Raw genomic sequence first — 24,812 nt, 5'->3', positions numbered from 1 at the left:
ATTCTGTCTCACAGCAATCCCCACGTAGATTATCATGGTTCACAGACTGGCTTTGAGCAATTTGGAGGCCTATGGAGAAAAATACAAGATTTGGCAATGTTAATTTTAAAACTCCACAATGGTGTTTTCTGTGGATGAAAAGTGGAGAGGGAATCATTGAGTTTAGCTGTTTTCAAACACTTTCTAATGGGTTCAGATAGATCAGTATCCAGTTGACTGGATTTATATACAGTAAAAATCCCTATTTTATGAATTAACTGAGAATTGAACAGTCCATAAAATCAAAAAGTTCATAACAATGAACACCTGAAAATTACAGTAGGTACAGTGCATAGTATACATAATGAACGGTAACAAATGTATACAATAAAAATGATTTTTATTTGAGAGAACTGAATCCCTTGCTATCAAATCTCTTAGTTTTTAAACCCGTACAACTGCTTGAATGTTGGATGAAGGACTGAAGTCATATTTGGCAGCAGGAACCTGACTTATACAGCAGAAAAATGGTTCATATAACTGATCATTCAAAGATTGATGTTCATAAAATCAGGGTTCTACTGTATGGTTACATCTATTGATAAGGGATAAACTCTACTGACATGCTGGATAAGCTAGATGCATTTTATCCATCTGGTAATAACACTTCTTTAATCTTACAATTTCTTCTCTCTACATAGTTAACAGCTTTGTTTTTAAAAGTTAAACAGAGAAAGATAGTTCTAAGTAACGTATGGAAGAAGCTCTTGCTAACCTGGGAGTCTCTTATATTATTAGGGTCACATACTCTCCCTTTACAGGAATAGACTGTAGAGAACTATGTCAATAATTATGCTAGAGAACTGATCAAGAGCGAGGTTACAAAAATATCACTGCTATTTCCACAGTGGGTGAGCTAGCTGCTCTGTGGCAATTTCACATCTCCTGCTTCCAGTATCTTCAGATAAAGACATTGTCTGCTATCCAACCAATATGATACACTTTACCAGATCCCCGCCCACCCCCCACACACGGAAAACCATTTGTTAGGCCACAATCTTAAAATGAGTCTAGCATCATAAATTTATAAATCCCCAAGAAAGGAACAAATATGCAACTTCCTGGTGGAGGGACTTTGGAGACAGAGGAGGAAGGTGAAGGGGGAACATCAAGGAAAAGTGTGAAAACATGCAGACAAGTAGCAAGTGAAAGTTGTTTTGTTTCGTGAACTCTTAAAATGCAAACCATGATGCAGAACGTACCGTATGTCAGATAGGCTATATAACACACCAAACCATCTCACTGCTGTGTTTGAAAGACACTTCTACTTTGGTGACAATGTCATTTTGTTCATGACTTTGGGACATCCAATGTAGGGCTGGACTTGCATTACCAGATATCATAGTTCAGGGCAACTAAACCTGTTTTCCCCATCTGTGGTCTACCAATGGCACCCAACTCTAGGCTCCTGGCTCCTCAGCCATCACCTCCCTTGGGCTCCTCAGCCATCACCTGCCCTCCTGACTGGGGTTTTTCCAGGCTCCACAGTTCCCTGCCCACACTGTGATTTCCCCAGCAAGCCAGACTGACTAAACAGGCCAGCACCTGTGCTCTGCTTTCTCTTTTGAGCGCTATGAACAATGTAACTGTCAGCAGTTACAAGTTACCATATGGCTCCTTGTAAGCAAGCACATTTATTTGTAAGGTGAAAGCACTGCAGAGAAAAAAATATTAATACAAATAAAAGAACCTACACATGCTAATAAGCAGAGACGACCTGTACCTGCTGATGGGAGGCCCACAATTTAGTTTTGGCTGCCCCCTGAACAGCTTGAGTCCCGCTCTGCCCCTTTCCCCCAGGAGACGTACCCTCAATCTCCCCTCTCAGAAAGCAGCAGCCCCTCCCTGAAGCTCCCAGCTGTCGCTCCTGCGTCTTCCCATGGCACGCAGCTTGCTGGTTCTGGCAGCTACTGGCAGAGAGGAGGGGTCTGGCTGCACCATGTGGCCAAGCAGGGCTGGCAAACACTGGCAGAAGTCAGGGAGAGGGCACATGACCTCACATGCTCCCCCACACGTCATCTCTGTTAATAAGCTTACTAAAGGTCACACCTGAAGGGCTCTGGAAGGAGTCAGTCCTTCAAACCCCACCAAGGGTTTTTTCTGTGGTTACAAGTTCATAACAGCCTGAGCTCATAATTAGCACAACCATGAATGATTCAGTCTTTCCTTTACACAACTTGGGCCTTTGATCTTCAGGTTCCAAGAACAGGTGATCAGACAAAGCAGAATGTGAAGAATTACAAAGGAATCTTACAAAACTGGGTAACTGGGCAACAAAATGGTAGATGAAATTTCAATGTTGATAACGAATCGGCCACTGTTGGAAGACTAGACACTGAGCTTGATGGACTATTGGTATGAGCCAGGACTATCATTCTTATGGACAATGGTCCACACCTCAGGGAGCAGCTTCAAAAGGCTAGACTTTTTTTGCATAATTGGGGGTAGGAAAATTGCATTCACCTCCCCTGACAAAAGTTACATGAAACCCAGCCTACAATAACACATAACCTTTGCATTTAATACAATGGACTCCAAAGATACTTAAACTTAATTCAATAAGGTTTTTCAAGGATATTGCAGGAAATTGCATATCTGTCACCTCAGAACCCTACTGCTGATTATCAAATACCGTATTTTTCCGTGTATAAGACGCCCCCACTTTTCTAACCCCAAATTCAGGTTTTTTGTTTTGTTTTGTTTTCCCCCTCCTGCTTTGCCGCTCCGGCCATGCCGCAGGTTTTTTTTGTATTGTTTTGTTTTCTTTCCCTGCTTAGCCCCTCCGGCCACGCTGCAGGTCCCTCCCCTCCGCTGCTCCGGCTGTGCCGCAGGTTTTTTTTCTTTGATTGGTTTTTTTCCCTCCTGCTTTGCCGTTCCGACCATACTACACGTTTTTTGTTTTGTTTTCTTTGCCCTCCAGCCGCGCTGCAGCTGTCCCCCCCTGACTTTGCCGCTCAGGCCCAGGAAGAGGACGCGGAGGTAGGGGTAGAGAGAACGAGGAGGGCTGTGCGCCCCGACTGGTCTCCGGCAGCGGCCCTGCCCGGCTCCTGCCGCGTCCCTCCCCAGCCGCGCGACTCCTGCCACCCGGCTCCCTGCGTCCCCAGCCGCCCGACTCCACGTCCCCCGGCCGCCCGGCTCCCCGGCCGCCCGTCCCCGCATCCCCCGGCCGCCCAGCCCCGCGTTTCCCCGGCCGCCCGGCTCCCCGCGTTTCCCCGGCCGCCCGGCTCTGGTAGTGCGGTCCGGGCACTGCGGCGGCCGCGACCCCACCTACCCGGATGCCCGTCCCCGGACACTGCCTGGCCCCGTGGCTCCGGCCGCCCGGCTCCCGCCACATCCTCCGGCTCCGGCCCCGTGACTCCTGTCCCGGCCCCGCGCTCCCAGCTCCAGCCGCGGATGGACTGTAGCGCCGCCAGCCACGTGCAGGCAGTGCGGTAAGGGGGCAGGGAGGGGGTGTTGGAGAGAGGGCAGGGGAGTTCCGGGGTGGGGGGGTGGATAAGGGTTGGGGGGGGTCAGAGGGCAGGGAACAGGGGGCTTACTTCCGTGTATAAGACTACCCCCAATTTTTAGTCTAAGGATTTTAGGAAAAAGTATAGTCTTATACACGGAAAAATACGGTATACTTTATTTCTCCAGGGCTTGTTTTCTAAATTCTTCATGAGCCTGCTCATCTTCTCTACTATATACCAGTAATTTGATGATGGCAGGCAAAATTCATTGCACATAGTTGAAAGGATATACTCATAATGAAAAAATTGATATTATGCTAAGAAAAAAAGAGCATACTCAGAAATTGGATAATTATGATAAATCTGAAGTTTTCAAATGTAGGCGCCTAAAGCCAGCCATCTAAAAAGTAGTCAGATTTTCAGCAGTGCCAAGAAAACATAATTGCCAGTGGTTTTAATGGGAATTACTATTGCTCAACTCCCTCTGGGGGAAAAAAAACCCTACCTTTTTGTAACTGTTGTTCTTCGAGATGTGTTAATCATGTCCAGTCCATTCCATTCTGGGTGTGAGTGCGCGCACGTCCGTGGTTCTGGGACAGCAGATCTGGCCAGAGGGGCAGCTACAGCAGCGCGGCTACCGAAAGGTTCAGCAAAGTTCCGAACCAGTGCTGGTGAAGCCATATGGGGGCTATTAGGATAATCTTCACTAGAACCGTGTGAATCATACATTAGAGCCCCCACCCATGGGATGAGAAATGCGTCTGATAGGGAGCCCCTGTCCATCCCCTGGATCAAACAGAACATGTGGCACGCACACCTAGAATGGAATCGACATGAGCAAGCACTCGAAGAAGAAAATCAGGTTACTTAATGTAGATGCCTAAGTATGGAACCTTAGGTTAAACATTTTAGCCTTTGATTATGGCTTGGGATAACAATGTCCCTTCCTTATTACTGTCTCTTTTAGAACAAGCTAAAGAGAATGCCCCTATCCTACCCTGCCTGTGACACTGAACAATTCTAAAGGGAAGTGCTGTGTAACAACCCACCACAGTCAAGAATGCCATTTCTGCATTGCCAAGAGCTGGGACTCAAATGATAATTCAAGACATTAATACAAGTATTACAAACCCTTCTGGGTAAGATAGACTGCTGTTACTACATACTTAGTTTCTTTCCTTGCAGTTAACACCCAAAGCAGCAGGGCTTTCCCATAGCAAACCAACCCCAGACAAAACTGCTTAACATACCGTTGCCAGTATTAGACACCCCATGGAAAGAAACAAAGGACGCTAGGGAGCTCTTATGTTTTTTTTCCTAAGCATGACTCTCCAATGTTTCCAATGCAACACAGGAGTCACACTTTCAATTTATTCTACATCTTCCTCTCCACGTTTTGTGCTGCATTTATTATTTAATTTGCTCATAAGAGTTCCAAATAATCATTTCTAGATATAAAAATATTGCAAATTATTTTAAACGCAAACCAAAACCAGTGTCAGGACCTAATTAAGTCAATTGAAATATCACTTTCACAGACAATTTAAGATAAATGTTTGTACGTGCAGAATAAGATTAAACTGAAAGAGCAATCTCAATCAAGATAATATTTACATTTAAATAACATTTTAAAATAAATATTTTCAAGTCTCTTCATTTAATAAATTAATTTTTATTTGGTGTGGGTATGAACATGTGTGCAAAAATGTGTCTAATTTCTGGCATAGACATTTATAGAAAATTCCTGAATGTATTTTGCCAGGGAAGATTGTTTTGTCTCAGTTTGGTTACGGTAGCCATGTTTAATTTTTGACCATTTAAAAATATTTGCTCATCATTTCAGAAGTTACTAAAGAAATTTTAAGAATGGCAAGGCTCAAGTTCATTGCCATTTGTTTTCAAAACTTCTGAGTGCCCCTTATGAAATCTAGTGAATTTCATGTTTTACTAAACCTAATGGAATGTTGAAAATAAGGTCCTGTTTTCCTGTTTGTGATGATATTGGCCTAACCACTAGAGAAAGATCACAATTAAACATGGTATCCATAGTGAAGTGTAGAGCAGCTACTAGCTTAGATGTAAAAGTGTAAAGAAAAATGTAAGTATACTTTGTGCCTTTTACAGAAATATTCGTCTCCAGCAGAGGGCCAGTAATATGCTATAAAGGGTTTGTAGATTTTTACCAAAGAAGGCAATAAACACTACTTCCACTACAAAGGACTAAATGATCAAATACTAAATCTAAATTAAAATACAATCCACACCTATATGTTATTACTCCTCAGGCGCAACAACTCAAAACCTGTGACCAGTGCAGTCAACAATAAAAACTGAAAGCTCTTAAGATGCTAGACCATTACCTAAAATACACATCATTGGAAAGAACAAATCAAAGACACCAACAAGCTAGACTGCTACAGATCATACACAGAACTATGACAACTAGATAGCTGACTACCTCACCACAATGAAATGTGCAAAAGTAGGAAAGATTTTCTCCACCTGCAGAATCAGTGACCACAAACTGAAATATGGAAAGTGGGAGGCAAAAACCATAGTCTAAACCTGGAAAGGAGTGACTATGCACACAATGTGACAAAGGGGGAACTGAAAGGGACTTTCTACTCCAATACCCCAAATACAAAGAAATTTGTAAGAAATTTCCTCAAATTATCAGGAATCATAAAAAGACATATCATCAGAAAGTGATGAGGAAAACAACTGTGCGGGAGAAAGGAGATACGGCATTGTATTACACACAGTCACCTACACCATGCCAAGAATAGACAATAAATGGATACAGAGGACCAAATCCAGACAGTGTGTAACCCTATCATGGGTGGGTTGTGTCTGTCTCTGACAGATAGCTGAGGGCCTTTCTTGCACTCTGGCAAAACTTGCATAGATTGTCATGCCTATAAGGTCTCTTGAATGGAACTGTTATATTTATGGCACCAAGCTGAATGAAAGGTTCAAGTGATTTCCCTCTCTCTACAGAACTTCCTCATTTCTCTGAGTATTGCTGTATCATGCCTCACAGAAATCACTTTTATATCTGGGGCTCATTAAATACTTCTTTCTGGAGAGCACATTTTTTGCTTCTGAAATGCACCAAATATCTGATTTTGTTTTTAAAATGTTGACTATTCTTATTCCAACTAAAATGTAAGAGGTTGCCTAGAACTTTCTGGCACCCACTGAATGTGAATAGTAAATATTTTTAGTTCCTTAGAGTTGATGTCACCTCAGTATTTGATTATAAAAGTATCTCACCATAATCAACATCTCAATAAAGTAATGCCTATATTTAGTATTTTAGAATACACTCATGTCTGGGATTTTCAATGGAGACTAAAGGAATTACAGTGGGATTTGGGTGCTTAACTTCTTTAGGCTCCTTTTAAAATCTCAGCCTATAATTTAAAAAGTGAAAAATAACAACATTTATCTCAGATCTTGAAGAGTAAAAGATTTTTAAAATAAAAAAAACAAATGTTTATAAACAACAGTGCTTCTATAGTCCTTTACATATTCAAAAGTACCTTACAAGCACTGGGTGAAATCCTGTCCCAAATGAATTCAGTGGCAAAACTCTCACTGACTATTTCACCAATTGTCAATAACAGTGCTTCCTCGCTCAAATATAAACAACAACAAAATGAACATATGGGGAATTTTTTTGAAAGCCTCTCTACTGACGAAATGCTAGTAGGCAATGTCATGGAGGTTGCTTCCCCTGGCTCAAAGTTACTTCTACTTCCGCTATAGTAGAAGTAAAAAATTAACTTCACAGCAGCCCATTAGGGTTCAGCCCCCTACTCATTGGGGCATAATTTGAGTCTGAAGCACAGCCTCCATCCAAAATACTTTACTGTATCCAGCATGATGTACTGCAGGAATGTTATGGAGATAAGTTATTTCTGAAGCAAGTCCGCCATAAAGAAGTTTGCTGTAACTACTATATGAATATACAAAACTGTTGAAGATCACAAAGCTGTCCCAGATCACAGAAAAAAGCTGTTCTTTTGTACTTTTCATACTTTAAAATCAACAGACCTGAACTATGAATTTGTATCCATCTTCATATCTACAGATACTATCTATGGGATAGATTGTAGGCTATAAATTAACTCCTATTTGCACACACAGGTTTAAGGATGTGGAACAATTTATAATATTTTTCATCAGATATACAGGAATATTTGATTGTACTGTCTAATCAGTGTGTGTCCATCTCAGTTTCTCCCTCCCAACAGGAATATTAATGCCCCCTAACTCCATCTTTAGCCTCCAGAAGTTTCTGGCATCCTTTGGATTTTTGTAAACAAAAAACCTGGCAGTATACTCAATCGAGAACTTGGCAGAGCGCATTATGGCAATTTTCAAATCCAGTTCACTGAGCTCATTTTTCACGTTAAAGAACCCTATTCTTTTTTCTGAGAGCACTGGGGTAAGGAGGAGGCCCATTTTCCTCCCAGGGAAGTTTGGAATACAATCTTCAGTATCATCTTCTTCATACTCAGATTGCCACAAGGCAGAAACAATTCTATGCCTCTCATTTGCTTCTGTTTTAGAAACAGGAGGCTTCCTAACCAAATCAGGCAGACAAGATCCCAAATTTCATGGTTCAGCAAACCATCACGTGGAAGTCTATTTAATAAAACTAAAATAAAAATAAATAAAAATCATCTCTGTTTCACCAGAGATCTCAACTGCCTTAAATTCTTTGTGTTTGATATTCTTCTATCTTATCCATGCGCAGTTAAGCTTATTTACATTTTCAGATTGCATTATGCCATGGGCATGTATTTGAGGTCAGTAACCTGCAAATCAAATCCTTGGATGTTCACCAAAGTGTCTGATTTTTTTCCTCTACAGTCCCAAAACTATCTTGCAATCCAGTCAATCTGAAAGTGTAGTCAGTGCAGCCTTTTTATAACTGATGTTAAACTAATATCAATAATCAGATGAAGATACATATCAATCTGATACACCAAAGATTGGGGCGGGGGGGGGGAATAAATTCATCCTGTTTTCAGAAATCTTCTCCAGGGAATCAATTTGGCCTACAGAAGATAAAAATAGAGAAAGTTTTTCATACTTCTCACTTTGTAAAAGCAAAATAAACTTCTCAGGTATACTCAGAATCATGCTCAAAACAGTCAATGTTTCCAGAGCTCAGACATCAGTACAAAGTACGAAAGAACAGATTTTTCTGTGATCTGGGACAGCTTTGTGATCTTCAACAATTTTGTATATTCATATAGTAGTTACAGCAAACTTTTATGCTTTAGGTCTCATCGCTTCAACTGATTCTGAACAAATATTTTAAGAGAATTATATTCAATAAATTTGGTATCAAAATTTAAGTTTAACAAAAATAAACTTTAAAAATTATCATGAGAAATGTCTCCTTGTCTTTTTGTTCAAGTTTCAATTTTTTTTTAAAGAAAAAAACCCTCCTACAGTGTTTGCAACCCAAACATTGATGCATTATGCTAGTGCATAAGAATCAAAGTCAAACTGACTGTAACAAAAGATAAAACTGACCAGACTATTTTTATTGTCCAAGTAAAGCAAAGTTTAAAGAGTAGGTAATGAATTCTGAATTACTAAATTTTGTGAAATTACAAGTGAACAAAAAAGGATGGTACAAACAAAATGCAGTATTTTCACAACCGTAGTTCATTTTTATTATATTTCATAACATATTAGTAAACTTTACTTTAAGACTCTTTTCACTGTCATGAATGGAAGCAGGAACAAATCCACACTGAGCTAGTATATCTTGGCTGAGGAAAGACCATTTTTTCCCCAACAAAAATGTGAGAATTAGAAAAATGCAGATGAGGAAGATTCTACTTTAAAACTGAAAGCATTTTATAGCTGTCAGGGTTCCTTCCCCACTCTCAACTCTGGGGACCCACATGAAAGACCCCCGAAGCTTATTTTTACCAGCTTAGGTCTTTCCCAAGGCACAAATTCCACCTTGAACAGTATGCTGCCACCACCAAGTGAATTAAACAAACATTCAGGGAGGGCGACTTGGAGCCCTACCTTCCCCAAATATCCCCTCAAGTCCCTACACCCCCTTTCCTGGGGAGGCTTGAGAATAATATCCTCACCAATTGGTACAGGTAAACACAGACCCAAACCCTTGGATCCTAAAACAATGAAAAATCAATCAGGTTCTTAAAAGAAGAATTTTAATTAAAGAAAAGGTAAAAGAATTACCCCTGTAAAATCGGGATGGTAAGTACTTTACAGAATAACAAAAGACTCAAGAACACAGAGGATCTCCCCTCTGGGCAAAACCTTAAAGTTACAAAACCAGAGATAAACCTCCCACTTAGACGGGAATTCACAAGCTAAAACAAAAGGTAATCTAACGCATTTCTTTTCTGCTATTACTTACTATTTCTGCAAGACTAGATGTTTAGTTCAGATATATTTAAGAAGATGTAAATTCCCTGCCTGGTTTCTTGGCTGGCTCCCAGAGAGAGACACCCAAAACCTTCCCCCGCAGATTTGAAAGTATATTCTCCCCTTATTGGTCCTTTTGGTCAGGTGTCACCCAGGTTATCTGAACTTCTTAATCTTTTACAGGTAAAAGAGGAATTAACCCTTTACAGGGTAAAGAGGGATTTTATGCTACCCTTAGCTGTATGTTTATGACAATAGCCTAGAAATATTTATATTAAAAGGATCAATTTTTAGTGTTTTTAAACAAGAGTTTCTCTTAAGATTTAGAACAAGAACAGAATATATCACTCAGAAGGTACTGGAATAAGTAAACAGATGCTATGAAACATTAAGGACCATGGAAAAAACATCATAAAGTGACAAAATAGCAGAAATATAATTAAGACCAGGAAAAAATACCACTAACACCCGTCATTCATTTTCAACAGGAAGAGATGTATACATTTTGACTTAAACATGCACACAACACACACACAAATTCCATTCTTCCTGAGAAGCAGGAAAAAAAATTATATCCCTTTGGGCTAAAATTAACAAAAGTTCAATAGCCTGACAATATCAGCATGCCGATTCACATACTTCTGAATTCAATTCAGTGTCACAGAAATGACTTTCTGAGAACCATTGTTGTATTTTTTATTTCACTTCTGATCAACAGGAAAAAAAAATGAAAAAAGACAAACAAAACCCAGGAAATGCATTCTCCCAACAGCTATACTTAAAAGTGTAAACATTTTGAGATGTTGACTCCTGCCTTCAACTGGCTCATGATATCAGCTTCCAATTTACTTATTAAATTTTCAAACAAGCACCTTCATGCTTTTCCCCTTGCTTTCCCTGCCCACGTGCGAGGAGCGCCCCATAAACTTCTGCCAAACTAACTCATTATCCTCCTTCAAACTCTCCTCTGTCATAATGCCTACAACAACCTCAACAGTTAGACCACCGGTGCGCTGAGACCACACTCTATTATGCTGACTGATACGGTCTCATTGTTCCTTTATACTCCACCATCTGTACTCTCTTGTCTTGTATGTCGATTGTAAACTCTTTGAGACAAGAACTATCCTTTGTTTGTTTATACAGCACCTAGCACAATGGGGACCTGATCCATGACGAGGGCTCTTAGGAATGAATGCTAGGAACAAACTTTTCCCTTTGGTGGGTCATTCTATACAATGGGTTCATTACACATGTAGTTCTGGTTATCATCAGAGGCAGGATGTAGTCTGATCCATGTTCCTAAAAGCTCTTCTAAAGTAATTCCCCTGAAGTATAGATATTATAGATAAAAATCAAACAGACAACCTTGTTTTTGAAAATGGACACAGGTTTGTACAAACATACATACATTAAAACTTCAAAAAGTAAACTATTTCTTTATTAAAAACATCAGTAAATCAATAATAAGATAAAAATGGTAGCTGATTTTGTTCTTCTTTCGTATGGCTTGGGTAGGCAGTAACAACTACAAATTTATGAGGAAGTATAATCATCGCTACATTCACTTGGAGATCGGTAAAACGACATCCAGTGGCCAATTGACAACATTGGTATGTTGGTGGATTTGTACAAAACAGAGTACAAAAAAACCTAGCACTTAACAAAAGGTTGTCATTTTGTTAAGAATGATTTATGGAGTGGACAAATTTAATTCCTAATTCAAATCAGAAGACATTTGAAGTAATCTTTTATACGTTACAAAATACAAAAAAAAGTCTCCCTCGTTCTCTATCTCACTCATACACACACAAACACATACATGTGATGTTATAAAAGAATAATGTTCCCTCCCTCTTCATTCACCAAAATTCTTTGAAGTTTTGCTTACCTTCTTTATCAGCAAATAACTGACTATCTGCAATGACTTTTGGCATCTCTGGATTGTAACGAGTTCCCTCTGGAAAAATCACAAGATACATCTGTGGGATTTAAAAAAATATATATGCACATATTTTTAAAATCAGACATAGCAGATAATTTCTGAAAACATTAATACAATTTTGGCCTTACACAGGAGATTAACATCACATGCCAGATACAGTTGCAAGTATTGGAAGAAAATCAACACTCACTACAAAGCTATAGGAGGCTTATTTTTAACTATGTCACATACATAGCTGGTTCATTTGCAATGCTACAGTTTAGGGTTTAAAACTATTTTCAGTCATTAACCCAATTTTCAGGGTTTTATAAGTCTGCAGTAAAAAGTCCATTAGGTGATTTAACAAATTTTAAGAGGAAAGATAAAAAAGCCACATACCAAAAGGAAGATTAGGAAATCAACCGAGGAAATAAACAGCAGGAGCAGCTGAGCTAAGAACAAAATTCCTGTTCTCATGTAATAATCTTCAGTAGTATAGATAGTATTCAACTTGAAATACAGTGGCAGAATGAACTTTATATTTAAAGTGTTTACTCTTTTCCCTTGACATATCACAGGGGATCTAAACTGGATTTTCTGCTTTACCACTGACGTTATTTTTAACTTAACTTTCTTCACTATGTTAAACTTTATCTCACACCCCATAATCACCAGAAGGTCTATTAGTTGACCAATATAAATTCCACAGTGTTACATGACAATGCCCCATAACTTTGATTGGATTTTCATTAAAAACATACATAATATGCATTGGAAATGCCATGCTGTAGCAAATGTTAACTAGCATGAAATTAAACATGATTTGATTTTACTCAGTGTAAAATCATGTCAGACAGTTGTGGTTAACCCAAATAGCTGATTTCTCTGGTGTCATAGCAGAGGTGGGTCTTGTGGAAAAAGATTTGAAGAAAGAAAAAAGGTAGTGGCTTTGTAGATAGTCAAAGGAAGGCGTTCCATACATAAGAGCAGTGAAGTAGTAGTTACGGAGACGTTGGAGTGAGAAGACAACACCTGAGAAGACAAGACCGGCATCTGTGGAATGAAGTCTTTGGAGGGAGAAGGGATGTGATAAGAGACAGGAATGGACCATTATCGAAGGTCAAAGTTACGAAGAGCCCTAAATGGTAGGAAAAGAAGCTTAAGATTTATGCAGTGGAACTTAGGGCTTGGCTACACTTGCAAGTTGCAGCGCTGGTAGAGGCTTTCCAGCGCTGCAATTAGTAACCGTCCACACCTGCAAGGCACATCCAGCGCTGCAACTCCCTGGCTGCAGCGCTGGCTGTACACCTGGCCAGGTTGGGGTGTAGCGATTGCAGCGCTGGAGTGTGGACACACACCAGCGCTTTTATTGGCCTCCAGGGAATAAGGAGATATCCCAGAATGCTTTTAACTAAATTACTCTCTTTGTTTTGTTATGCAGCCTCTCTTTGTTTTGTTGTGAACTCCGATCGGAGCTCCATTGAACTGCTTATCTAAAAAACAAACACTGATCACAGCAAACAGGAGCTATCTGTACCTGGCTGTGAACGATCAAATGAGAGGCAAGCAGTTTGCTTGACAGAGAAACAGCGTTGGATGCAGGCTGTTTGCAATTAAGACTAAGGGTTCGCGAACATTTTGTGATTTTTCAATCCAGGGAAGCTAACACACAGTGTTGGCTGCAAAAATCCACTCTCTCTATCTTCCCCGCTCCCTGTCACAGTACACCACCCTCCACCCCCCTCTTTTGAAAAGCACGTTGTTGCCACTTGAATGCTGGGATAGCTGCCCATAATGCAGCACTCCCAACAGCGCTGTAAATGCTGCAAATGTGGCCACACACCAGCGCTGGTAGCTGTGAGTGTGGCCACACACCAGCGCTGGTCCTGCACAGCTGCACGACCAGCGCTGTAACTCCCAGCGCTGCAACTTTCAAGTGTAGCCAAGCCCTTAGTGAGCAAGTGGAGATGATATGGTCAGGGCAACATGCAGAAATCTTAGTAGCTACATTTTAAACTAACTGGAGGGAGCAACTTGGGTGGTTTGCAAAAGTGTAGAGAAAGAGGCAACATCTTGATTGTCATGAGAAAGATTGAATAAGAAAGTTCAGCTGCATGGACAGAGAAAAAAATAGGATGGAATTTAAAGGCTGTAGACAAAAACAGTGACAGGACTTGGACACAGCCTGGATGTGTAGAGGAAAAGAGAGGGAGGAGTCAAAGATGACACCAGTCCAGAATGACAGGGAGTAGAGTGGTCATAGTGGTCAAACTGGGGGTCGGGATCCCTCAAGGGGTCGCGAGGTTATTACATGGGGGGGTCGCGAGCTGTCGGCCTCCACCCAAAACCCCACTTTGCCTCCAGCATTTATAATGGTGTTAAATATATAAAAAAGTGTTTTTAATTTATAAGGGGAGGTCGCACTCAGAGGCTCACTATGTGAGAGAGGTCCCCAGTACAGAAGTTTGAGAACCACTGTCACAGCATCCTAGGACTGGAAGGACCCTCAGTAAGTCATCTAGTCGAGTCCTCTGCACTGAGGCAGGACTAAGCATTAGGCCATTCCTGAGAGGTGTTTATTTAATCTGTTCTTAAAAACCTCCAAATCTCAGACATTCACATATTCACAACCTTCCTGGGTAATTTGTTGCAGTGCTTAATTACCTTTAAAGTTAGGACGTTTCTTCCTAATGTGTAACCTAAATCTCCCTTACTGCAATTAAAGCCCCTTACTTCTTGTCCTGTCCTCAGTGGATAAGGACTACAATTTATCACCCCTCCTTTTTATAATGATCTTTTACATACATTAAGATTATGTCCCCTCTCAGTCTTTTTTCCTCCAGACTAACCACACACCATGTTTTCAATCTTTCATGAGAACACAAGAACAGTCATACTGGGTCAGACCAAAGGTCCATCTAGCCCAGTATCCTGCCTTCCTGGCCAATGCCAGGTGCCCCACAGGGTATGAACAGAACAGGTTCAAGTAATCCATCCCCTGTCGACCATTCCCAGCTTCTGGCAAACAGAGCCTAGGGACACCATCCCCGTCCATCCTGGCTAATAGCCATTGATGGACCTATCCTCCATGAACTTATCTTGTTCTCTTGTGAACCCTGTTATAGTCTTGGCCTTCACATCCTCTGGCAAGGAGTTCCACAGGTTGACTCTGTGTTGTGTGAAAAAATACTTCCTTTTGTTTGTTTTAAACCTGCTGCCTATTAATTTCATTTGGGGACCCCTAGTTCTTGTGTTATGAGAAGGAGTAAATAACACTTCCTTATTTACTTTCCCCACACAAGTCATGATTTTATAGACCTCTATCATATCCCCCCTTAGTAGTCTCTTTTCCAAGCTGAAAAGTCCCAGTCTTATTAATCTCTCCTCATATGGCACCTGTTCCATACCCCTAATAATTTTTGTTGCCTTCTTCTGAGCCTTTTCCAATTCCAATATATCTTTTTGAGATGGGGCGACCACATCTGCATGCAGTATTCAAGATGTGGGCATACCATGGATTTATAGCGGCAATATGATATTTTCTGTCTTGTTAACTATCCCTTTCTTAATGATTCCGAACATTATGTTCACTTTTTTGACTGCCACTGCACTTTGAGTGGATATTTTCAGAGAACTATCCACAATGACTCCAAGATCTCTTTCTTGAATGGTAACAGCTAATTTAGATCCTATCATTTTATATGTATCGTTGGGACTATGTTTCCCAATGTGCATTACTTTGCATTTATCAACACTGAATTTCATCTGCCATTTTGTAACCCAGTCACCCAGTTTTGAGAGATCCTTTTGTAGCTCTTCACAGTCTGCCTGGGACTTAACTATCTTGAGTAATTTTGCATCATCAGGAAATTCTTCAACTTCACAGTTTACTCCTTTTTCCAGGTCATTTATGAATATATTAAATAGGACTGGGCCCAGTATAGACCCCTGGGGAACACCACTATTTACCTCTCTCCATTCTGAAAACTGACCATTTAATCCCTACTCTTCGTTTTCCATCTTTTAACCAGTTACCAATCCATGAGAGGACCTTCCCTCTTATCCCATGACACTTACTTTGCTTAAGAGCCTTTGGTGAGGGACCTTGTCAAGCGCTTTCTGAAAATCTAAGTACACTATATCCATTGGATCCCCCTTGTTCACATGCTTGTTGACCCCCTCAAATAATTCTAGTAGACTGGTGAGGCATGATTTCCCTTTACAAAAACCACGCTAACTCTTCCCCAACAAATTATGTTCATCTATATGTCTGACAATTTTGATCTTTACTATAGTTTCAACCAGTTTGCCTGGTACTGAAGTCAGGCTTACTGGCCTGTAATTGCCGGGATCACCTCTGGAGCACTTTTAAAAAATTGGCATTACATTAGCTATCCTCCAGTCATTTGGTACAGAAGCTGATTTAAATGATAGGTTACAGACTATAGTTAGTAGTTTTTCAATTTCACATTTGAGTTCCTTCAGAACTCTTGGGTGACTACCAGCTGGTCCTGGTGACTTATTACTGTTTAGTTTATATGCTTGTTCCAAAACCTCCTCTAATGACACCTCAATCTGGGACAGTTCCTCAGATTTGTTACCTGAAAAGAATGCCTCAGGTTTGGGAATCTCCCTCACATCCTCAGCCATGAAGACCGATGCAAAGAATTCATTTAGTTTCTCTGCAATGGCCTTATCCTTGATTGCTCCTTTAGCATCTCAGTCATCCAGTGGCCCCACTGATTGTCTAGTTGGCTTCCTGCTTCTGATGTACTTAAACATTGTTTTGCTATTACTTTTTGAGTCTTTGGCTAGCTGTTCTTCAAATTCTTTTTTGGCCTTCCTAATTATATTTTTACATTTTATTTGCTAGAGTTTATGCTCCTGTGATAAATGAAGCAGGGGTAGCTCCCTTTTATGGACACCCAGCCAGCCAGCTAGCTGTAAAATCCCTCTTGGTGTCTGTTTTTTCCTTGCTTTACCTGTAAAGGGTTAAACAAGCCCACAGGTAAAAGAAAAGGAGTGGGCATCTGACCAAAAAAGCCAATAGGAAGGCTAGAACTTTTTAAAAGTGGGAAAGAAGCTTTCCCTTTGTATCTGTTGTGTCTCTCCGGGAAAGAGGGGAGCAGAGGGCAGCAGGAATGCTGTGTAAAGCTTTAAGCCAGGTATGAGATCATACCTAGAATTACTTATTTGAACCCCCCCAAATATGTAAGTAAATTAGGAATGTTTAGATAGATACAATCAGGTTTATTTCTTTATTCTGGCTTGTGAATCTCCTCTGTGCTAACCCCTGATGCTTTTTTTTGCTTGTAACCTTTAAGCTAAACCACAAGAAAGCTATTTTGGGTGCTTAATTTTTGGAATTGCTCTTTTAAAATATAGCAAAAACCTAAGTTCCTGATGTATTTTTTTCCTTTTTGTTTTTAATAAAATTTATCTTTTTAAAGAACAGAATTGGATTTTTCGTATCCTAAAAGGTTTGTGCATGTTGTTTGATTAGCTGGTAGCAACAGCTAATTTTCTTTGTTTTCTTTGTCAGCTCTTCCCCGGAGCGGGGAGTGAAAGGGCTTGAGGGTACCCCACAGGGAGGAATTCCCAAGTGCTCCTTCCTGGGTCTAAGCATTGGGGTTTTTTTGCATTTGGGTGGTGGCAGCATTTACCAAGCCAAGGTCAAAGAAAAGGTGTAACCTTGGAAGTTTAATACAAGCCGAGAGGGGCAAGTATGAATTTTTAAAATCCTTGCGGGCCCCCACCTTCTGCACTCAAAGTGCCAGAGTGGAGATTCAGCCTTGACATGGTGGCAGCATGGTGGGATAGTTTTGAACCAGAAGCACAGACCTCAGGATTTTAAAAGGACACATTTTTCCTGTTAGCTGCTTGAAAGCCAGGGAGTCCCCCCCGCCCCCTCTTTTCTTTTATTTGCTGCCTGAGGGGAAACAGGCTCGCAAAGGGATCGGCCTGCAAAGCCAGGGAGTCCAACAAGCCATTTTTTTTCTCTTCTATCTTCTTGACAACTAAATAGTTAAGTTAGCGTAGGGCAGCCCTGTGCATGAGGTTGAGGTCAGGCACCGAAACCTTAGAAAAACCAGTCTTCCCAAAGTGGCATGCCACAGAGAAGACAGACCCAGATCAAGTCCAGACATCCAGCTCCATGACGGAAATGAAGGGAGGGGATGGGGGACCGGGAACTTCCCAGGAGGGAAGGGTCAGCCCTCCCTCGACCAAGATCCAAGTGCCAAGCTGGAGGGATGCCCTTAATCCAGACCGAGTTCTGACTGCAGAAGACAAGGATATTTCTTCCTACAGATGATGCACTTGGAAACGGAGGAGAGGAGCCAGGAAAAGTGCTTGGAGGTGGAAATGCAGGCAAAGCTGTTGGAGGCGGAGCTAGAGCTGCAGTGCTTAGAGCTGGAAAGGGCTAAGCTGGGTCCACCAGGTAACCCTAACAATCCTTTTTCAGGTACCGCTCCCTATTCCAAGAAATTCCCCACATTCAAGGTAGGCGATGATACAGAGGCCTTCTTAGAAAATTTCGAAAGGTCCTGCCTTGGATACAACACCCCTATAGACCAGTATATGGTGGAGTTGAGGCTGCAAATCAGTGGACCCTTAGCAGAGGCGGCAGCTGAAATGCCTAAAGAACACATGAACGAGTACAAACTTTTTAAACAAAAGGCCAGAGTTAGAATGGGGCTAACAGCCGAGCATGCCTGTCGGCGGTTCAGAGCCCTAAAGTGGAAACCAGATGTGGCATTTTCCCGACACACCTGCCACACTGTAAAAAATTGGGATGCCTGGCTATCAGGAGCAAGTGTTAAATCTCTGGAAGATCTGTCTCTCCTAATGCAGCAGTTCATAGAGGGTGTTCCTGAGGAAATAGAAAGGTACATCCTAGATGAAAAGCCCAAAACTGTAATTGAGGCGGAGGAGATCGGAACCAAATGGGTGGAGGTGGCGGAAAAGAAAAAAAGCTAGTAGCAGTTGATGTGGATACCAGAAGGAACAACCCGAGGCGACACCCCACCATCGGGATCAGCCCAAAGCCCGCCCCCCCACAGCCAGGGAGACCCCAGATGCCCTGTTGTCCCACCACCCCACTCTCTAACCACCCACCTTGCCCCAGCCCACAGTCAGCTGGGGGATGCTTTAAATGTAATGAGCTGGGGCATGTGAAGGTCAACTATCCCAGGAGCACCAGCCGACTACAACTCATCACCCCGGAGTCCCACCAACAGCCTTCAGACTGAGATGTCTTGCAAATACTCCCAGAGCGAAGGGAAGCTGAGTGTGGGCAGGAGTAAGATTACTGTGTGGAGAGACACTGGAGCACAGGTGTCAGCTATCCACCAATCCCTGGTGGACCCCAAATTTATTGACCCAGAGGCCCAAATGACAGTGCAACCCTTTAAGGCCAACTCTTTTAAGTTGCCTACAGCCAAGTTGCCTGTCCAGTACGAGGGCTGGTCAGGGATATGGACTTTTGCAGTCTATAATGATTACCCCTTTCCCATGCTGCTGTGAGAAGACTTAGCCAACCATGTGAGGCTAACAAAAAGGGTGGGGATGGTGACCCGCAGCCAGGCTAAACAGATCTCCACACCTAACTCCATTCCTGAGCCTCCTACAGGAACGCAGTCAGAGGTGGTGGAATGGGACTCCAGACCAGAGTCCGTGGCAGCTGTTGTAAATCCAGTTCCTGGAACCCAGCCAGAACCAACGCAAGGATCGGAACTGGCAGAGCGGTCAGCACCAGAACCTATGCTTGCAACCCCACCAGAGTCAGGGGAGCAGCACCAAAGGGCGCCACAGAGCCTGCACCTGCAGCAGCAGCTAGACCAGTGCAAGAGACTGAACCAGAGCCTGAAATACCATCTAGTGCATCAGTGGAGAGTGGTTCACAGTCAATGGAAACAACCCCATCACCTGCATCGCTCCCACTGGGACCAGGCCCAAGTCCACAACCCAGCGAGGAATTAATGTCTCCAGCATCAGGGGAACAGTTCCAGACAGAGCAGGATGTGGATGATCAACACAAGGGAGCTTGGATTGCGGCATGGAGCGATCCACCGCCTCTCCGCTCTTCTAACAGGTCCAGGTATGTTATAGCAGGAGGACTCTTATACAAAGAGACTCTTTCTGGTGGGCACAAGGAGGACTGGCATCCTCAGAGACAGCTGGTAGTTCCAACTAAGTATAGGGAAAAGCTCTTGAGCTTAGCCCACGATCACCCTAGTGGCCATGCTGGGGTGAACAGGACCAAGGACCGTTTGGGGAAGTCATTCCACTGGGAGGGAATGGGCAAGGACGTTTCTACTTATGTCTGGTCTTGTGAGGTGTGCCAGAGGGTGGGAAAGCCCCAAGGTCAGGTCAAGGCCCCTCTCCAGCCACACCCCATCATTGCGGTTCCATTTCAGCATATAGCTGTGAATATTCTGGGTCCTTTCCCAAAGAAGTCACCCAGAAGACAGCTGTACATACTGACCTTCATGGATTTTGCTACCCAATGGCCGGAAGCAGTAGTTCTAAGCAGCACTAGGGCTAAAAGCGTGAGCCAGGCATTGGCAGACGTTTTTGCCAGGGTAGGTTGGCCCTCCGACATCCTTATGGATTCGGGAACTAACATCCTGGCAGGGACCATGAAACGTCTTTGGGAAGCTCATGGGGTGAACCACTTGGTTGCCACCCCTTACCACCATCAAATGAATGGCCTAGTGGAGAAGTTTAATGAGACTTTGGGGGCCATGATACGTACATTCGTGAATGAACACTCCAATGATTGGGACCTAGTGTTGCAGCAGTTGCTCTTTGCCTACGGGGCTGTACCACATCCCAGTTTGGGATTTTCACCCTTTGAACTTCTTTATGGCCGCGAAGTTAACGAGCCATTACAGTTGGTGAAGCAGAAAGGGGAGGAGATTACATCTTCTCCAGAAACTAACGTTTTTGACTTTGTAACCAACCTGCAAAACACCCTCAAAGACTTTCTAGCCCTTGCTCGAGAAAACCTACAGGACGTTCAACAAGAGCAAAAGGCCTGGTACGATAAACATGCCAGAGAGCGTTCCTTCGGAGTAGGAGACCAAGTCATGGTCCTGAAAGCGTTCCAGGCCAATAAGATGGAAGCGTCGTAGGAGGGGCCATTTATGGTCCAAGAGCACCTGAGAGACCCTACCCTAAAACCTAAAGTATGCCATGTTAATTAAAGCCCTTTTATTCCCAAGGGATCAAGGTTCTCCAGTTTACAGCCCAGGAGAGAGATGACACTGAGTGGCCTGAAGGAGTCTACTATGAAGGAAAAAGCAACGATGGCATAGATGAGGTGAGCCTTTCCATCACCCTTGGGTGTAAGCAGCGACAGCAAATCCAGGAGCTGTGCACCAGCTTCACGTCAATGTTTTCAGCCACCCCAGGACGGAGAGAACGGGAATACCACTCCTTTGACACAAGTGATGCTCGCCCTATTAGAGCCCAACCCTACTGGATGGCTCCTCAAGCCAAAACCGCAATAGAAAGGGAAATCAATTACATGTTACAGATGGGTGTAATCTGCCCCTCTGAGAGCACATGAGCCTCTCCAGTGGTTCTGGTTCCCAAACCAGATGGGGAAATCCGCTTTTGTGTGGACTACTGTAAGCTAAATGCTGAAACTTGCCCAGAAAACTATCCAATGCCATGCACAGATGAGCTATTGGAGAAACTGGGACGTGCCTAGTTCATCTCCACCTTAGACTTAACTAAGGGGTACTGGCAAGTGCTGCTAGATGACCCTGCCAAGGAAAGGTCAGCCTTCATCACCCATGTAGGGCTTTATGAATGTAATGTGCTCCCTTTCAGACTGAGAAATGCACCCGCCACCTTCCAGAGATTGGTAGATAACCTTCTGGCTGGATTTGGGGAATTTGCAGTCGCCTACCTTGATGATGTGGCTATATTCTCAGATTCATGGGCAGAACACCTGGAACACCTCCAAGCTGTCCTCCAGCATACGGGAGGCAGGATTTAGATTTTGGATTTGTTCTTCTTGATGGTTAGCGAGAGAGAATACAGGCTACCTTTTCAGGAAACAAGTTAAGATTCACAGCTTGCAGTTAGGACCAGAGCCAGTGGTCAACTTTATTTATAAATTAGCATATTGAGTAGATCAGTAATTGCTGAAGAATATTGAATACTAAAGTAATTTTTTCAGTCACTTTTCTGACTGCAACAATACTAATACACAAGCTGTAGTAATATTAAAAAAATAGTAATAATGCCCCTATTTCATGGTGATATGATTATAAAGCTACCCTACAAATTCTTGTGAAAACAGTTATTGCTCTTATGATGCAAGTGCAAAATGTTACAATTATATAAGAAATAGCTGATAGCGAAGTAGCACAATTTAATAGTTTTGTGGGTGGGTTTTCCATTATTTCCCTTTTGCACAGGTACTTAAATGCTTTGCCTATTAAAAATAAAAAGGTATGATACTGGCACAGCTGACTATCCATTTCAATGTGGGTTTAGCAAGCAAGTGAAATTTCCTGAAAGAACACGGCAATTTAGTAGTTGATAATTTCCAAATTCTAGCAAGAAGTTTTAGCTTACTATACTGTGAGAATTTCTAACACGTCTAAAAATCAAATTCCAGCTCTTGAAAGAAAGCTGGTACACACTATCTGGAAAGAATGAAACCACTCTGAGCAGCAGAGACATGAATGGGCAGTTTATCTTTGCAGCAGTTTAATACAGGAGGCAGTGAGGAGGTCATTTTTTTTTCCGTTTTACTCAAGTGTTTTTTTTTTTTTTTAACGATTGAAAAATGAAGGGGACCACATGACATGAGGTAGTAAAAATATATATATGTAACCAAAAGCTGCACTAAACTAAGAGCTGGTCTGCCTCAACTCCATTCCTGTCTTCCTTGAACTCTCAAGTTTCTTTGTTAATGAGAGCAGGCATTATCCAGAAACCCTAAACATTAATCATTTTGATTCTTTTGTTAAAACTGTAGGTGAAAATGATAAATAATAAAGTGATCCCAAGTACAGATTCCCCCATCTCTCTCAATCTGCAAACAACCCTTTCCCTGACAGTTAAAGAAATGAATAAGATAAGATTTTTTAGAAACACTAAATAAAAGGATTTGTTTTATTTTTTGCATGTTGTCACACTGCTCTTCTGCCCTGACTGCAGCATCAGGTAAACAAATTATTATTCTGGAATGTCTACCATTATTTGTCATGTCAGGGTCAATATCTACGCTTGCGCTAAATTCAATGGCACAAACTCTGTCTGACTAAAAGGTATTCCATTAAAAACACAATTTGAGGTCTTGTGGACATATCATGTTAGATTTCAGAACTACCAAGTATCTATATGAATAGTTTTAAGTGCATAAAGCTATCACTTTCTTGTTTCAATATAGTAATTGTAGATTAAAGGGTATTTACAACATCTATATTTAAACTATTCTCAGACAAAGTAGATAATGGAAACTTAAGTCTCCCCTGAAATAATGACTCAGTAGCACTGCTTCTTTTATCTTAACAGACATGAGCATTTGGTTTAGTAAGTATAATCTTGACAGTTCTATTTCAGTCTGGTAAACTTACACTCTCTTCTTTGGTTGGAAAGAAGTTTATAAAACAGTACACCCATTTTTATGTTGGCTATGCTGATCAGTTCACCCCCAACACCATTGCTAAAATGCTGGAACAGTCCCAATTTCACTTGAAAAACGTTTTCAAAAGTTCACTAAGAACAGTTGCATGAGTAAGTGCTACTCAGTGTAAGAAAACTTTGTAGAACAATGCCCTCCATCAACATTTTGAGATTGGGTCAGGGAGCATCTCAGTCTCAGACTTTAAGGCCAGAAGGGACCATCATGATCATCTAGTCTGACCTCCTGTACATTGCAAGCCACGGTACCTCACCTACCCACTCCTGAAACCCATAACCTCTGGCTGAGCTACTGAAGTCCTCAAATCTTGATGTAAAGACGTCAAATTATACAGAATCCACCATTTACTCTAATTCAAACCAGCAAGTGACCCGTGTCCCATGTAGCAGAAGGCGGCAAAAAAATTCCAGGTCCCTGGCAAACTGACCTGAGGGAAAACTGCTTCCTGACCCCAAATGTGGTGATCAGTTAGACCCTGAGCACCTGGGAAAGAATTTTCTGTAGTAACTCAGAGCATTCCTTGTTGACTATTCCATCTCTGGCTGTTGCAGACATTTGCTACAGCAAATGCAGACAGGCCATATGCCACTGTAGGCAACCTCACCATCCCATCCCATCCATAAACGTAACAAGCTCAGACTTGTAACCAGTTCGTTTTTTTTTTTTACCTCCTCTGCTCCCCTTGGAAGGCTGTTCCAGAACTTCATTCCTCTGATTGGTAAAATCCTTCAAATAATTTAAAGCCTAAACTTGTTGATGGCCAGTTTATATCCATTTGTTCTTGTGCCAACACTGGCCCTTAACTTAAATAACGCCTCTCCCTCCCTGGTATTTATCCTTCTGATATATTTATAGAGAGCAGTCATATCTCTCTCAGCCTCTCTTTTTGTTTGGCTAAAGAAGCTATGACAGAAGCATTATTCCGTTGACATAACTGTGTCTATCCCGGGGGTTTGGTTGGCATAGCTACACCTGGGTCAGGGGTGTAGATTTTCACATTTCTGATTGGATGCAGCTATGTTGACCTAACTTTTAAGTATAGACCAGGCTTAACTTATCTAAATATTAAGGTTAATTTTGTTAAATATCTGGACACAATTAACTATTTTAGTGAAGACTGCAGTAAAATAAGCATTAAACCCTTCATACTTCTTGATGTCATCCATCATTAGCTCTCCTTCCCCGCTAAGTAGAGGACCTACACTTTCCTTTGTCTTTCTCTTGCTCCTACTGTGCTTATAGAACTTCTTCTTAATGTCTTTCTATGTTCCTTGGTAGATGTAACCCATTTTGTGCCTTAGCCTTTCTGATTTTG

At 41.9% G+C, this 24,812-nt stretch overlaps 1 protein-coding gene across 1 annotated transcript in view; it reads right to left on the bottom strand.

Moving 5' to 3' along the window:
- Positions 1–24,812, bottom strand: part of AGPAT5 (1-acylglycerol-3-phosphate O-acyltransferase 5) — a 107,350-nt gene that overhangs the window by 33,251 nt on the left and 49,287 nt on the right. The window contains exon 5 of the mRNA XM_045009000.1: positions 11,800–11,890. Within this exon, the coding sequence (XP_044864935.1) occupies positions 11,800–11,890 (91 nt within the window). The remainder of the gene's footprint in view (positions 1–11,799; positions 11,891–24,812) is intronic.

Source organism: Mauremys mutica, chromosome 3, assembly GCF_020497125.1.
Source record: "Mauremys mutica isolate MM-2020 ecotype Southern chromosome 3, ASM2049712v1, whole genome shotgun sequence".
Classification (NCBI taxonomy): domain Eukaryota; kingdom Metazoa; phylum Chordata; order Testudines; family Geoemydidae; genus Mauremys; species Mauremys mutica.
The sequence above is the reverse complement of the archived record's forward strand: the minus strand, read 5'-3'. Positions and strand labels throughout refer to the sequence as shown.